The sequence below is a fragment of the Silurus meridionalis genome, chromosome 16 (assembly GCF_014805685.1).
Source record: "Silurus meridionalis isolate SWU-2019-XX chromosome 16, ASM1480568v1, whole genome shotgun sequence".
Classification (NCBI taxonomy): Eukaryota; Metazoa; Chordata; class Actinopteri; order Siluriformes; family Siluridae; genus Silurus; species Silurus meridionalis.
The window spans coordinates 7,546,290-7,563,123 of record NC_060899.1 but is presented as its reverse complement, the minus strand read 5'-3'; the positions used below and the strand labels follow the sequence as shown (position 1 = coordinate 7,563,123).

The following is a 16,834-nucleotide window of genomic DNA, read 5'->3' as shown; positions in this document are numbered from 1 at the left end:
AAAAATGAAAATAAATCCCTGTCTGCTTGATTTGTATGAGGACTACTACTAGTACCACTTTTGTCCATATGTTGTTTTTTTTTTTGTTTTTTTTTTTGTGATTGTATACAATTAAAACTTTCAATTTGCCTTAAGGTAGTAAAAATATATTTAAAAGAAAATGTAAAAACCCTATGTTTAGTCCAGATTAAATTCAAACTGCTTGTAATTATGCTGTACTGCGTGACCTCCATCTCCTTTACCTTTAGGCTGATGTTGACCTATCACAGGGAGAAGTATTGGTTTAGAACCTCTGACTAATCGATGAAGGGATCTGAGATGATCTCAGTACCTCTGGAGATCCACCAGTATTCTGAGGTAAAAAAAAAAAAGGTAGCCATAGTTACAAGCAGTGCGTTTATACCTATGCGAATTCGATTTGCACCCACACTGCTATTTGACTATCCACACATTCTGTATTCATTTGGAAAGCTGCTCTTAGCAGACGTTCTTTCGAGACTATTACCTGCCTGAAAAAGGGTTCAAGGGTTATTACAAATATTTTCTACAGTTGTGCTTTTTTCTTGCCCTGTCGAGCGTGCGCGTTTTCGCGTACATCTACAGTGGATGTAAATACGCCGCTTTGTATTGTTGTGAAAGCTCTGTGTGTAAAGGTTCATGTTCTTGTTTTAAGTCAAAAGCATGTTTATTTTATAAAAGAACCAATTGACGGCCCTCCTTCCTTAAAACGAATGTCTGTAATGTATGAAACAATAAACGTGCCGATACATTGCCACTCGAAATTGCAGTCTATCAAAACGTTTACTTGTCTGTAATTTGGAAAACTTCCAGTCCGAATTGTAAAAGAATAGAAGAAGAAGAAAAAAAAAGGTAGAACTACTTTTGGCTCTGTTCTGGCAGTTTAGTTTTGTATGTTTTTTTTTCTTTTCCCTTAGCAGTGATTAAATCTGTACACCAGCAAATTACAGAGAAAGACTGTAAAATCTAAAATTTCTCCAAATACACCATTTTATATACAGTATATATATATATACTGAAAATCTTATTTTATTCGATTGTGCATTTGTGAGAACGCCAGGCTTAAAAAGAGACATGTAACTATAGGCTTTGAGGTATCGTGGCCTTAAAGCCGAGCTCTGCTTTTTTATCACTTGGAACTTTGCCTTCAATTTTTTTTTTTCTTTCCTTTTTTCTTCTTCTCCATTTTGTTTGTGTGCAGCGGTGTGGTTTCCTGCCTCAGCTCTATGGTATGCGAATGGCAGTTTTTAGCCATAACCCAGGTTGCTTATTCTAGCACCCTTTCCCACCACAGCCAGCAGGAAATCACCCCAGGAAGAAGTGAAAAGAAAGGGCAGGGGCGGGGGAAGAAGAATTTTTTTTTTTTTTTTTAATGACTTAACATCATACATTACAAGTCAAAAAGGTACAATGCTCTGTACAATAAGTAAATAGGTTTTGTTGTAATGTCATCTCTTTGGATCAACCAATATACATATGTCTCTTTACATTGCAGCAACTGATTGTAGTTGATACAAAGTGGGCTGGTTGTCATATATTTTTTTTTTTTTAATTTTTATACAATACTCCCTGTAGCTGATAAAACAAAAATCCCATGCTATATAAAATAGTGTAAAGATGAATGAAAATGTCCCATTTTTGTTCTTTCACTCCTTTTTTTTTCCTTTCCAAGGGGTGGTAGTAATAAGCAAGTACTTAAAAAATAAAAACAAAAAAATAAGAGGACTATGTTGCTAAACAAGATACATAAAGAGCTTGGAATGCAAGACTTACATTAAGCTAAAAATAAATGAAACTACAATTTGATGTCACATTTTCCTTTCAAGAAAGCAAAGCATTTCTTTACTCAAGTCAGATTAAGTCAAAGTTTTTTTTCTCCTTAGATCATTAAAAACGATATTTTTACGTTGCAATGTCTTTTTAATTGCTTGGTTAGACACCTACACGTGTTGGGAGAATAAAGATAAGTGCATCCCCAGTAGGTGCAATGGAGATAAAGCACAACTTTTTTTTTTTTTTTTCCATCAATCGTAAAGGTAGTTGGGATATATGATTATAGAGAGAGAATAAAAAAAAAAATCAAATAACCATTCCCTTTAGCAAAAAAAAAAAAAAAAAAAAAGAATTTAAATGTTGTTCCTCTCTACCAGCAGATGCTGAACCATCACAGGTGCCTAGAAGGGGCGCTCCTTGAAGCGTTTTGTTTTTGTATTTCCAAAGTCCATTTTGCTGCTGGCTAAAAGTTCACAGTGGGCGAAAGGCTCTTTTATTTTATTTTTTTTTAAATGAGCACTAAGGCATGACATTCTAAAAGAAATGTCTTTCACCATTCCAAGCTGTTTAATCTCGAGCACAACTTACAATCAGATACGGATGCTGCACTGTGTGGACGCTTCTAACAGGAACTCAACTAATCACCATCTTTGCCCAAATTCCCCCCATCTGAGTTTCTTCCCGTCTTCTGCTTATTATATATTATAACGTAACCTAAACGAAAAAAAGTATTGAACAGAGTTTACTTGATGCAGTAACGCAGTTATACCTGTCAGCTCTGTAATATTTAGGTGTTTTGTTGTTGGGGTTTTTTTTTTGGTACTTTTTTTTTTTTTTTTAATCGTGGCAGGAAGCTGTATTGCTTTTCTTTGTTCTTCATCTCTTTCCTTTTTCTGTTACAGAAATAGCAAGTTGCAGCTTTTGAATTGTGTTAAACTGACTTTTACAGCGAGGGTTTTTGAAGGTAAGCTAAGTACAAGCACATATACTGTTTTCTCAAATGCTTAAATGCACAAAGCAAGAAGAGCTGGGGCAAAACGCAGCAAATATTAGTGAAATTCTATCAACAACAAAAAATACTGTTACTCCTTTGGAAGAGGAGGGAAAAAAATTACACAGATTAATAAATTCTACACATTCAACTAATGGCACATACATGTACAAGGTCAAGTACAAAAAAACAAAAAAAGACAAACAAACATATAAGGCTGAAATTTCAAGAAAAAAAAAAAATACTCTTTTCAAAGTTTTTAAAAGTGCTAGAATTTAAATCAGCTCACAGAAAACCCGGGGAGGACAAACTCACAAGTTGCCAATAGCTTGTTAATTTTTTATTTTTTTCCATGTTTTGTTAAAATAAGTTTTCTTTATTTAAAAAAAAAAAAAGAAAGAAAGAAAATTGCTTTGCTTAGCTCTATTACTTATACTGCTTGTGCAGTTTACACCTGTCTTTCTTTTCACACATATTAATGTGACTTTTAGGACATTTCTATTTAAAAAAACCCTTACATTTCAAAGTGCCTGTCAACTAATGGATTTTTTTTTACTTCCCTTCACCAAAATTATTTGACCGGATGTGGAATAATTAAAACGAAAATTACACTTTTTATTAAAAATTTTCCTTTCCCACAATCCATTTGTAAATAAACAAAATTCTAATGCACATGCACAACCTACCAGATCCTTTGTATGGTATATTCCAAAAAAAAAAAATTAAATCCTAATATTCCTCTTTTATTAGCAATTGTGCAAAAAAAATAAAGTTTCTTCTCCCCAGGTTTTTGGTATGAAAAAAAAAATATATGTATAATAAAATTAAATGAGGTGATGTGTTGTGTTGTTTTGAGGTCCTGTTTCAACAAACAGAAAATAATATATAATATGACAACAAACGACTAGGCAATATCCCAATCAACTGTCCCATGCTTTGAATGTCAAAGACCAGTCTGGTGACTTCTGGGTATTTTGTCTTTCTTCAGACGCTTTGATAAAAAAAAAAAAAGTTCATTTGAATGAAAGAAGCAGCTGTAAAAGAAGAACAGAAATGGACAATGGAGTTCATGTATTCAGTTTAAAGGTGTCCACAGAAGGATTTCTGCAGAAGTGGTCTATGACTGTTGCCAACCATAGCGCTAAAAGCAGCATAACTTCAAAAATGAAAAATAAAAATCATTTTCTAAGGGGGCGGGGTGGCCTCGCATTTGAGCAATTTCATTCTTAAGTTGAATTTCACATTTAGTTCAAGGTAAGAGACGGTTGTGGGAGGGGGAAATTTTGCCTATTTGTAACAGACTTTTATTTGAGGTGGATTTCTCTACTATGTTGATGGAGAACTCTGCACCATCATCAGCATCAGTTTATAAGAATCAATTTGCCACTAAAATTGTCTTTGACGTGGTCATTTTGTATGTTGCTGATGTGTTTTTTTTCTCTTTGCTAAATTTATTAGCACGTCATTTTGTATGTTGCTGATGTGTTTTTTTTTCTCTTTGCTAAATTTATTAGCACATCATTTTGCAGTACGTTTGATTTATGGTCTTGCCTCCTGGGACAGAAATTGAGAAAAAAAAAAAAGAAAATTGTATAACTAGGGACCACAGGATGCAAGCCACACACCGCAGACATTTGTCAGGTCTGTTCCAATACTGAAAGAGAATCATTCGGATCAAACTTGAGTCACATTATGGGCCTTTCTAAGCAACACTAAAAATTAAAAGAGTAGTTCATTCTACTTGATTATTCTACTAATAGTCTATTACATGTGGGTCAAAATATCATCCTTTAATCCACATACAAATAAAAAGAGAATAGAACAATAATACAGGGAAGACTATAATGAAAAGCATTTACTTCATAGATTTTTTGACCAAGGTTACACAAGATTGTAAACCTGAAATTTTTTTTTTTTTTTGTAAAAATTCAGCAAATTTTTAATACATCTATCTAAAATATGTTTTACTAAAATAAAAGCAATTATTATAATTTTTTTTAACGTGGTATTTCGTACACTGCAAAAAATACTCTTGTAGATTTTTTTCCCTCCCTTTATCTTCTTTTCTATTCACATATGTCAGGGTGATTATTACCATTCAACATTTAACTCTATTAACCTGCCTAAAATCTTTTGTGTTCTAACAAACATATTTAAAATAAGGTGGGCAGGAAGTGGAGGTAATAAAACGTCTGCCATAGAGATGTTAAAAATTAGTGCTGAAAGGAAAAGTGTAACCATAAGGAAGCACTTTCTCCTTCTTTAGATACTAGAGAATCTTTTAAATATGTGGCTGTGTGTATTAAGCTTGGCTACGACGCAGGAGGGAAAAAAAGGTAAATTGGTTCAGGAAGTAGGGAACTGAGGGTCAGTGGGTCACCATGGGAACTTCCAAAAAAGGTCAAGTGCCTTCTGCTGTAAACAAAGTGCTTCCTTTGACTAACATAAACCTGTACGGATTTTACATTATCCATTTATCTGTCTTCTGTTCTATATGGTCACAGTGTATATAGGCCGGACTGTTAAAATTGCATTCCTTCTTTTATTGTATCTCTTGATTTTTATATCATTTATGAATCGCACATGCTCTGCTCTGTGTTTTCAGTAAATACCTTTAAAACATTGTGCATGTTTATATGGGGCAATTTGTTTTGTAAATGTTCAAGTATGTAATGTACTGGGAGGAAAAAGTCTAAACAACTGGAACTTTTTTTATGGGGGAATTTGTTTTGAATCATTTTTTTATGAATTTGCTTTTTGGCTGTGAAAGAAGAGGTTTTTTTTTATGCAACTTCATTCCTCCATTAATTTTCCTCTCCTGGCTGCCAAGGCAGTTTTAGTTTAAGGGGTGATTAAACGATACCTGACTTTAATAGAATGGAGACAATATAAATTAAGTCTCATATTTGTAAAAGCAAACAACAAAAGCTTAATGAGTTCAAACTACTCTGAGTCTTAAAAAAATTCAACTTTTTTCCATACATTATCCTATGCTTTTCTTTGACTCATTATTATTACTTTGTAAAGTATGCGGTACCATGCCTTAAAGGCCTGTTGATGCTAGTAATTTGTGAATTTGTGAGACAAGGGTTTAAACTAAAATATAGATGGAAACACCCTAAATAAGAGCTCACTGATATTTTTTTTTCTCTTATGTTTTACTTCCTTTTTGAAAATAAATGTTTTCTTTTCTCCAGGCTCATTTAAAAGCATTTGTGCGCTTCAATTAAGGCTTCTGTGTGTTCAAGTGTTTCATTCATCCACCCCTAGAGGGAGCCCTAAAGCTCCTCTTCCCTGGGCCTGCTCAGTTGTCTCGGCCTGTGGCAGGCCAGGGTGGGGTGAAAGCCTCATTGAAAGGCCTGATGGAAGCGAGGCAAGGTGTTTGTGCTAAGGCTGGAGCTAAACACTTGTGGGAGTGGGTGCAGGGGCCCGAGACCAAGACCTCCACTGGAGCCGGGTTGCTCCTGAGGTTGAGGTTGCAAAGAGGTAAGAGGCACTGAGGCTGTTGCTGTGGCAGCATGTGATTCGGCAGCATGTGATGATACTGACAACGATGAGGAAGTAGAAGAGGCATTGGAGGTGGAGTAGCCCATTACCAGGCCTCCAGAACTCATAGGAGTGCTATAGGGAGGCAGGTTTAGCGGAAAGAAGCCCAGTAAATGGGAGAAGTCCATGTTAGCAGCACACAGAGATTCAGCAATGATGGCAGGGCTTTTAGATAGATGGGGATCCCCACACAACTCGTCTGTTAAGCTGGGTGGAGGCTCCAGTCCATCTTTATTAGGTGAGGCAGCTGAATGGGGATCAGCTGGAGGTGGGGGTGGAACTGGCAAGACACTCTGCAGATCCATCAAGTAACTCTCCATCTCCACCTTTAGGGGTTTATCTAGCAAGTATGAGGTAGATCCAAGCTGGTACTTGTGAGGTTGGGAATGCTGCTGCTGGGTTTGGGTTTGCAGTGGAGTCTGTTGGTGCGGCGGGGGTGGAGGGGAGGGATGCGGCGGGTGGTGGTGATGATGTGGATGATGTGGATGATGGTGGTGCAAGGTTGAAGGGGGCTCCATGGAGCAGCCCATACCCATAGCAGCAGACAGTGATCCAGGAACCAAGGAGTGATGATGCCCCATTCCTGGGCTAGCCATGGCCTGGAGGTGGTGAGGGTTGTACATGCCCATAGAAAAAGGGGTGCCACTGCGGAAAGGCTTGGTCATCATGGAGTCCTTGTTGGGGCCCATGCTACACATCATAGGACTAAGCTCTTCCTTCACAGCACAAGTTGGAGAGCCAGAACCAAGCAGAGACAGCATATCCGGTGGCTCAGTCTTGATCTTCAGCAGCTCCTGCGAGTGGCTCTTCTTCACATGCCGTGTGAGGTGGTCCTTTCTTCCAAAGCGCTGGGCACAGTACTGGCAGAGGAAATCTTTGCGGCCGGTGTGCACTACCATGTGTCGGCGAACATCCTTGCGAGTGTAAAAGCGCCGGTCGCAATGATCGCACGGGTGCTTCTTTTCCTTGGTGCCGCCTGAAGACTTGCCAGAATGGCTTTTCAGGTGATCCAAGAGTGCAGGGGTGCTCTCATAGCTCTGCAAGCACACCTTACAGGTCAGGTCTCCTGCTGTGGCGGAGTGCATAGCCACATGGCGCTTGTAGCCTAGCTTTGTGTTATAGTGCTTGCCACACTCCTCACACTTAAAAGCTTCTTTGTTGGGGTCATGGGTCTGTAGGTGATTTTTCAAATGATCTTTACGGTGGAACATCTTTTCACAGAATGTGCACTGGTGGGTCTTCTGAGGGGAGTGTGTGGCCATATGCCTGCAGTGGAAGTAAAAAGAAAAAAAGCGGGGGTTAAATAAACTAATTACTAATTATGTTTTATTTGTCAATAATAATTGTCAGTTTTCACAGCCCGCACTTACTATTCCCATATTCAGGGTATATATCTGATACTTATTTTCAACCTCTGATATCTATATACACTATATGTACACACTCTTAAATCTTTTGAAACTATTACCAAGATTTTTTGTACAGCTTCATGCAATGCAAAGGTTCCCTCTCTAGAATGGACAGCAAGGGATGTACCTAAGGATGACCTCTGGAGATGATGATTGTTTTAAGTCTGACCTACCTGTAGAGCTTATATTTGGAGCTGAAGGCCTTGTGGCAGTGGGGCTGTGAACAGTGGAACGGTTTCTCCCCTGTGTGACTGAATGTATGGATTTGAAGCTTATCCTGTGAGCTGAAGAGGGTGCCACACACCAAACACTCCTTGCCACTTTCCTCCTTCTCGGCCTCCCTCTCTCTCTCACTCTCCGTCCTCACTTGAGCTGGACCTCCAAAGAGTTTTGGGGCAGCTCGTCGATCCTCCGGCGTCAGTGTGGTTATGTGGTGTGGGGCATCGGTGGCAGCTGCTGCCATGGCAGCCTTAGGGTGCCGTTGCCATTTATGTCCGGCCGTGGCTGCCCTACCTTCCAGGCTCTTTCTGGATCCTGCCTGGGAGTGGAGTTTAAAGGGGTGGGTTTGAGGGGTTATGCAGTCTCTCTTTTGGAAAACCTGCAATAGACAATATGCAACTCCTTTATACTCTTCTTTCACATGATTAGTCCTTTAAACATAATTATATACGTGTTATATGTCGCACATATGAGCACTTACCCTTCTCCGCTTTGGAACATCCAGCAAGCAAACAATCGGTCTCTTTCGGTCTCTCTCACTCGTTTTCACCCAGTCCCAACTGACATGGGTGGGGTCCAGTAGATATTAGCACTGCTCATTTTGCTTGTTCTGAAGGGGGGGAAAAAAGGAAATGATCAAATAAAAAATATTTTCATTAAAAAAACGAAGATTTGTGCATGTTGCTGCACAGGTGGTTTATTGAGCATGCGACTACAGAAACATCAGTACAATTGAAGGGTTAAAAAATGATAAATATTTGTCCATATCTTGCTTATTTTTGTGATTTATACCTAATTACTTTTAATTCTTATTTTTACACCCATTGAAAGCTTCTATATAAGCATATAAGAAAACTGTTGTTCTTAAGGTTTAGTCCAGGCAACACAAGTGAAGCAGTGGATAAGGACACAATTATAAATATGCTCATCAAAATGTAATTATTGTGCCTTATTTAATGCAATGTTTAAAAGGTGTAAAGGCCCCTTCCAAGTTATGCTCTGGTCAATCATACCAACTGACGCCAATGCCGACATCAGAATCTCCTAACGTGTAAAATTCCTGATTAAAGCTGTTGCAAAACACAGCAACTCCAACTCATAAGCAGAAAATCTGAATGACAACAGATTGTGTAAAACAGCATACAAACTGGTTTATGGTCAGTGCGTGTGCATGTATGTATGGGTAACTGACAGCTGTGTTGTAGGACTGTAGCCATCACCCAGCGGGGAGGGTGCAAGTGGCTGACACTCCTCCTTTTGAGCCGCTCCAGGATGCTTTGTCTCATTGTCATGCCTCTTCATCACACACATTCCACACACATGCAAACATACACACTGAGACACACAACCAATCCATCATGCCTGCAGAATCCACCCCCAAACCCCAACTGTGCAAATGCACATACAATAATAATAATAATAATAAATAAAAAAAAAGCAAGGACAAACTTGTACATTTGAACCCTAGGCATACTGGCAACTCAGAACTTCCTCCCAATTCCACGGCTATTAAGCTGCGAAAATAAAATTATTCCTTACACATACTAAAATTAAATCAGCGGCTGTGTAATCCAGTACATGGTACGTTTCTTTTTTTTTTACTTTATAATCACCAATGCTTTTTTCACACAGTTCATAATATATATTTTGACCATCTAAGTTTATATGATGTAGATCTTTTCTCCTTAATACTGTGTTTAAAAAAATGGTTGATATACGTTCAAAAGACCTCTCAGGGTGAGGATCTGGAAGTGCACGCAGACTGCAGAAGTGCACATTTTGTTTTAAGATTGAAGGGTTTCCACATTCCTTCGGTCTGGAGGGCAAAGGTCACCCTCACGCGTTCACGTCTAACACGCACTACGCTGTTAGACATCCGGCATTTCGGTCTGCTCCGGAATAACCACGCAGATGCTCTTTAAAATGTGATTCAAACACACTGATGTGCACACAAATCTGAATACCTCACTAGATTTAATGTTATAAATTAAGGGCACATTTTAGTATGCAAATGAGCTCCTTAATGCCCTTTTTCAGACGTTTCTGAATCGTTCTCTGTGTGCACGACGTAGGTCAGGTCCGTCGCTTCGCACCTTTATAAATTGAGACTTTGGAATGTGTAGCAATAAATTTACAGGTTTTTTTTGTGAAAGGGGGGGTCCTTATCTTTTTCGGATCACTGAAAAACCTGGAAACAATTCGTTTTATTCTCCTATAAATCATACATACTATACATGTCGTAACTGTTTCCTCAATTGTGCATACTTATGCCTTTTCAATTACTATAATAATATATAATTAACATTACTTTATTTGGAACACCTGCACATTCAAACGATTCTTTAATCAGCCAATCATAAGGCAGCAGTGCAATGCGGTGTAATCCAGATAACGATCAGGAGCTTTGGTTAATGCTCATATCAAACATCGAATGAAGGAAAAATCAGTTACTGGAGTTACTTAAGAAACTGATGATCCCCAGAGCTTTTAAAAAACAACATTCTCTAGAATTTAAACAGTGTCAAGTCAAGTCAAGTTTATTTCTATAGCGCTTTTCACAACAGACATTGTCTCAAAGCAGCTTTACAGAAATCAAGTCAAGGTGAATGGTGTGCATTTATCCCTGATGAGCAAGCCGTGGCGACTGTGGCAAGGAAAAACTCACTTAGATGTTTGGTTTGAAATATAAAAAGCATTCTGTGAGCAAAGGGTCTGCAGGTTCAAGCACTTCGAAAACCACTACACAACTGCGGTGTGTAGAAAAGCATCTCGGTAAGCACAACACAGCAAACCTTGATATGGATGGGCAACAACAGCAGAAGTTGTCCATCCACACCATGTTGCTTTCATATCAGCCAAGAACAAGAATCTAAAGCCACTGTGGACACAGACGCACTGCGGCTGAAAAAGGACGCGATGTTGTAGACCGTCCACCTCAAGGTCTGATGAAAGATAAAACGCATGATAAAATGCTTTACTGTTTCCTTTAGTTATTAAACAGTTATAAACCAGTCTGCTCATTGTATTTTAATCTCATCTGTCAACAGAGGATATTTTTTGTTTAGTTTTTTTACACCATTCTGTGTGTATTCCAAAAAAAAAAAAAGTGTGTGTGCAATTCCCAGTAGATTAGCAGTTTATGAAATAGTAAAACCAGCCTTTGTGGTACCATTATTCATGTCCACAGTCTTTTCCCAAATCAAATGTTTAATATGAACATTTAATGAACCTGTATTTGTACATGATAGGCATATATACAATGTATATATATATATGTATTTGTACATAGGCATTATATTGCTCCCTTAAGACTGCATGAAAGTGTACAGCAATTCCTATTAAAAGAGACGGTGAACATAATTCCAAATATAATAATCCGGTGCTAGACTTTTGTAAAGCGGTGCAATCATTTTCTCCTTCCTTCTTTAAAAAATAAAAAATAAAATAAAATCCCCTTTGAATGGAAACAAGTATTCATTCAACCCCACGTCATATCAGGAGCATGCCCACATCTCCGGGTTTGGTCGTGGGTGGTTACTATAATGGTTACAAACACACATGCAATGTGTGTGTGTTTTTTTGTTTTGTTTGTTTTTTAATCATTGTTTTAAGACACTGACACCCTTCTTCAATCACGATTCATTAACCGATATGATTCAAATTTGAATAAAATGTTGGCAGCCAAAATTATTAATGTACTGAAAGAGTCAAATGCTGATGCTCCAATCAGAAGTCGGAATGCAAATTAGGACTCGTCCTCCAAACAGAGAGGCCCACTGAGGTCAGCGAGTACATTTGTGTTCCACCTTTTCTACGGTAGGAGGGATCAGTGGACGGAAATAGTCCTGAGTGACATGGAAGATCGAGCTGTATCTGGTGCACGCTGACATGCAAAACAGATGAAAACACTGAGTTTTCGATTAGACAGTAAAATGCGGCACGGTACTATGACATCCAACTTTTGCGGTTCGCACCGAGAAACTCGGGTGAAATTGTGAACGGTTGGTCTTTGAAAGAATTGCCTTAAGTAACACATCAGGACTGAGAGCAGGTTTGAGGAGAAAGAGCAGATCACATGACTTACGTGTGTAAAAAAAAACATCCAGCACCCCAGAATAGCCCTGCGCTGTGTTTGTCATACTACATGAGAGGGTGAGGGTCAGCGAGAGGGTTAGATGGTGTGAAGGCTAACGGAAAGAAAGTGGTAAGAAATAAAGGAGTGGGGAAAAATGTGGAGAAGCTCTTAGGCAATAAAGTACAAAGCGATAAAGGGTCATGCTTTACTGACTACAGTGACAAGACAGAAGATGACGGAAGGGGCAGGTACAGTGCAGACAACCAAACCCTCAACCTCTCCCACCCTAATGTTTGTAGTGAGTGTTATTTGCAATAATGGACAAGTTTCAGTTCCTCCGTGAACGTCTGTTTGGACCTCAGTAAGGGTATTAAGCAGTGGAAAGCCCCCATTGCACGCACACACACACACACACACACACACACACACACACACACGTATTCACACCTACATACACGCAGGGTTTGCTCTGCCAAATCCTCACATCCCTGACAGTTAAACCCTAATAGGTCTGGCTACCAACACGGGATGTGGCCACGCTGCGTATAACCTCCACACACACACACACACACACACACACACACACACACACACACACACACACACACACACAGAGTGACATTTCATTATCTACTTTTTTCTAAAAAGTTCTTTCCTCTTTTTGAAACTTTATCCACTCCCAGTGAGATACAGGTTGAACGTACAAGTATTTAACTCTGGTATGTTGCTTACCGGTTGATCTGGCGTCGAGAATTAATTTGTGTATTCTTGAGAACGTTCTGCTATAACAATGGCAAGTAATGGAGGTTCAGTTCAGTGTGCAACTGCTGTCAAGTTGTGCAGACACACATTTTATGCTTGCTAGCTCACCGATGCTACGCCTACACCTGAATCTGACCCTGAGTTTGACCCCAATAACCAAAAGAAACCTAATTTTTTAAAGGGTGCAGTTTGCACAGTGGATGAATGAGGAGTCCATTTTATATCCTTGCTGTTTAAATGAGGGATTAAAATACAAGAGCATTTTTAATTCATGAATGTGAGTAACTGAGCTGAGCAGTAAAATGGCACAAAGTGCACGTGGGATAAATTATGAATACAAAAAAACATTTTTCCTCAGCAGGATAATTGGCGAAAAATGAGAATCCTGTGTCACACTGCTGATTATATACAGTAATCCCCCTCTTTACCGGGGTTCGCATCTCGTGCCAGCGGTTTATCACGAAATTGCTTTTGCCACATAGCTAATTTGTTTCGCTGATTTTCAAGGTCTCTTGCGGACAGCATGATACACCTAAAATTGGGAAATTGTTTTTATGGAGTTTTCTGTTGAAATAATAAAATGTATTAATAAAAATATAATGTTTAAATGGAGTAAAATGTGAATAAAATACAGTACTGTATACATAAAATAGCATTTTTGGGGTGGCGTCCGTTTATCGCGGTTTTTCGTTTATCGCGGGCGTTTTGGACCGTAACCAAACTGGGGATTACTGTATTTATTATATATGTGTTCATTAATGCATAATTATGAAATACAAAGGTATGCGGACACCTGATCATAAAATGTTATTTCTACATCCCATTCCACATTTAGTCCCCTTTTGCTGTTATAATAACCTCCACTCTTCTCAGAAACACTAGATTTTGAAATGTGTTTGTGAAGAGTTGTGCTCATTTAGCCACCAGAGCATTAGAAAAGTCAGGGACTGATGTAGGGTGAGTGAGGAGACCTGGGGTTCAGTCAGCATTTTAATTCATCCCAAAAGTGTTCAATAGGGTTGATGTCGGAGCTCTATAGCAGGCCACTCAAGATCTTTCACTCCAATCTACGTAAACCAGATCTTCATGGAGCTCACTTTGTGCACAGGGGCATTGCCATGCTGGAACAGGTTTGGGTCTCCTAGTTGAAGTAAAGGGAAAATGTAATACTACCGCATCCAAAAGACATTCTTGGCTGCCTCCAACTTTATGGAACATTTTGAAGAAGAACCATAATATAATTTGTGCCCTAATATTTTAGCTTTATGTGGTTCTTTTTCAAACTGTTACCACAAAGCTGAAGGCACTTAATTGTATAGGATGTCTTTAGATGAGTTTTAATAGAATTTAGCATTCACTTGAACTTGGAAAACCAAACCTGTTTCAGCATGGCAATGCCCCTGTGCACAAAGTGAGCTCCTTGACGTTTTAGTTTACAGGCTTTGGAGAGGAAGATCTTGAGTGGCAACACCTGAAAGCCCTTGGGATGAATTGGAATGCTGACTGCACCCCAGGTCTCCTCACCCTTTCTTTCTCATAACATCTAAGTGAGTTTTTCCTTGCCACAGTTGCCACGGCTTACTAATCAGGGATAAATGCACAAAATTCACCCTGACTGTTGATTTCTGTAAAGCTGCTTTGAGACAATGTCTGTTGTGAAAAGCGCTATAGAAATAAACTTGACTTGACCCTACATCAGTACCTGCCTTTCGTAACATGCTTGTGGCTGATGAACACAAATATCCATAAGCACACTCCAAAATGGTTGAACAGCTTCCCAGAAGAGTGGAGGAAATTATAAAAGCAAATTGGGACTAAATGTGGAATGCAATGCTCAAAAATCATATACCGTACTTATGACCAGGTGACCCAATACTTTTGGCAATATAATGTATGTTGGGGCTAAATTCAGAAAATAATAGAAAATCATCAATAATATAATGCAGAGCAATCTAACCTAGTAAAGAACCTCCATGGATGTGGGATGTGAAGTGCAAGTATCCTGGCTAGCCTGACACAATATTTTAGTCAAACAGTTTTTGCAAGTCAGGAATAAGTGGATTACTCACTGCTCTTTTACTGATCGTTATCTCTCGCTGCTTAATGTCAACAACTGCTATTACTGACAAGCGGGAATCACCCGAACACTAACTTTTAGCCAGAATTCGTGCAAAAGAGTCAACCGTATGAAAGCGAACAGACTGCAGTCCAAGAACCGCTCCTATTTTGCAAAATGTTAAGTGCATGTTTGGCTGCGATTGAATTACAAAGAGTATGCGGATGCTAAGGCCATCTCCGCCAAAACAAACACAGAAATCAGTTCACCCTTTACAAGCATTCCTTTCCCTTTCTCATACAGTTTCATCTCACGTTCCCTGATTAACGCAGACACCTCCAGGGCACGGTTGGGAAAACAAACAGGCTGCCTGTCTGCTGCCTGATGGACAATATGCTCCATCACACTACCTATTAATAAACCTGAGGCATTGCTGCTGGATAAACATGAGAGAAGGTTTACTTTATCACAAACTCCAGGAACATAGGACAAGCATATTCCAGTCCATTAGTATTCCAAGTTTCATTCACAAGTAGATTTAACAACCAGAGTACGAAATACCTCACTCTTTATGGACCTTCGTAAAAAACACATTTCTGATTACTCGATTTATGGTGGATTCATTCGTGTGAACGCGTAACCGACAAGTATCTCGGAATGCCGCACGCAGATATTTCTGAGCCCGCTGAGAAAAACCTAGCGGAAGGATTCAGCACACAACGGTCACAAGTCTCCTGCTTTTCGGCGTGTCATCTCGGTTTTAAACACAGAAAAGAAAACCTGTGGCCAGAATGCTTTATTTTTTTTAATGACAACACAGCATTGCAGAGCCAACTTGACTGCCTAGGCCACAAACACAATGTGCTACATTAAAAACAGTATTAGATGACAATCATATCTCTTAGTCTGTATTAATGATTAATTTTAACTAGAAAGCTCATCAAAATGCCAGAGCTGTTGCGCTCACTAATTAATGTATATCAACGCATAAAAATATTATGCATGTATTATTTATATTCAATGTACATATTTCCGCTGACATTGTGCCCAATTTGTGACACGAGACAGACATATTATTAAAAAAAAAAAAAAAATCAGAAAAATCAATTTCTATTTTGCACAAAGGTCAGTTAGAGGTGGTTTCCCCCATGTGAACCAGCTAACAATGGAAGAGGAAACCAGAGCAGTTTAGTCAAGCAAGAGGAGCTCGAACCAAGTGTCTCAACAGCTTCTAAAAGCACTATTACTTAGTCCAGTAGAACAGGAAAAGCTGTGTGCATGTGCGTGTTGCCAGATGCGCTGTCGATATCCCTGGGACTTCCCCTATTATAATTTACGACTAAAAACACGACTTCATCTTGAGGCAGTCGGAAAGCCAACCATGCACCTGTGAAGCAAAACTTTCGGTTGCCGAAGGAATTTGTTTACTCATTAGGTTTTATAAGCGTGTTTGCGAGTGTGCGTGAGCCTGGGAATGGGCGAGACAGATAAAGAGTTAGATTTTTTTATGAAATAAAACTACAAGAGGATTGTTCTTTATTGTATAAGATGTTAAATCGAATTGAAGAAGTCTGTGCGATGACGATACGATAATAATCTAAAGTAAGCTCAAGGTAGTAAAGGGATTGTTTTATCCATTAGCAGGTTTCAGTCCTATTTTAACACAAACATTTAAAAATGTTTTATATTTTAACACTTCTTCTTCTGGTAGAGCAGGTTCACAGCAGCTTACGGTCACTTTTTCCTCAGGGGACCAGCAGCTGTAGGTTGGAGGTGCTGGGATTTAAACATACAACCTTCCAAATCGATTGTCCAATGGTTTAACCACTGAGCTGCCACTACTACTTAACAAGCATTGTATTAGCATTAGAGGTTGTCAGTTGTCACGATAATATGGCTGATAACAATGGCACTAAATGGTCCGCCATCAGCACGTCACAGTGCGTGTTGTCACACTGCCAATCTCAATTCACAGCCATAGAATG

At 38.9% G+C, this 16,834-nt stretch overlaps 1 protein-coding gene across 1 annotated transcript in view; it reads right to left on the bottom strand.

Moving 5' to 3' along the window:
• Nucleotides 1-1,194: 1,194 nt before the first annotated feature.
• plagl2 (pleiomorphic adenoma gene-like 2) overlaps nucleotides 1,195-16,834 on the bottom strand; it is a 36,745-nt gene continuing 21,105 nt past the window's right edge. The window contains exons 2-4 of the mRNA XM_046869315.1: nucleotides 8,438-8,566; nucleotides 7,911-8,335; nucleotides 1,195-7,594 (exon numbers count right to left, since the gene is read on the bottom strand). Coding sequence (XP_046725271.1) covers nucleotides 6,130-7,594; nucleotides 7,911-8,200 — 1,755 coding nt within the window. The 5' untranslated portion in view covers nucleotides 8,201-8,335; nucleotides 8,438-8,566 and the 3' untranslated portion in view covers nucleotides 1,195-6,129. The remainder of the gene's footprint in view (nucleotides 7,595-7,910; nucleotides 8,336-8,437; nucleotides 8,567-16,834) is intronic.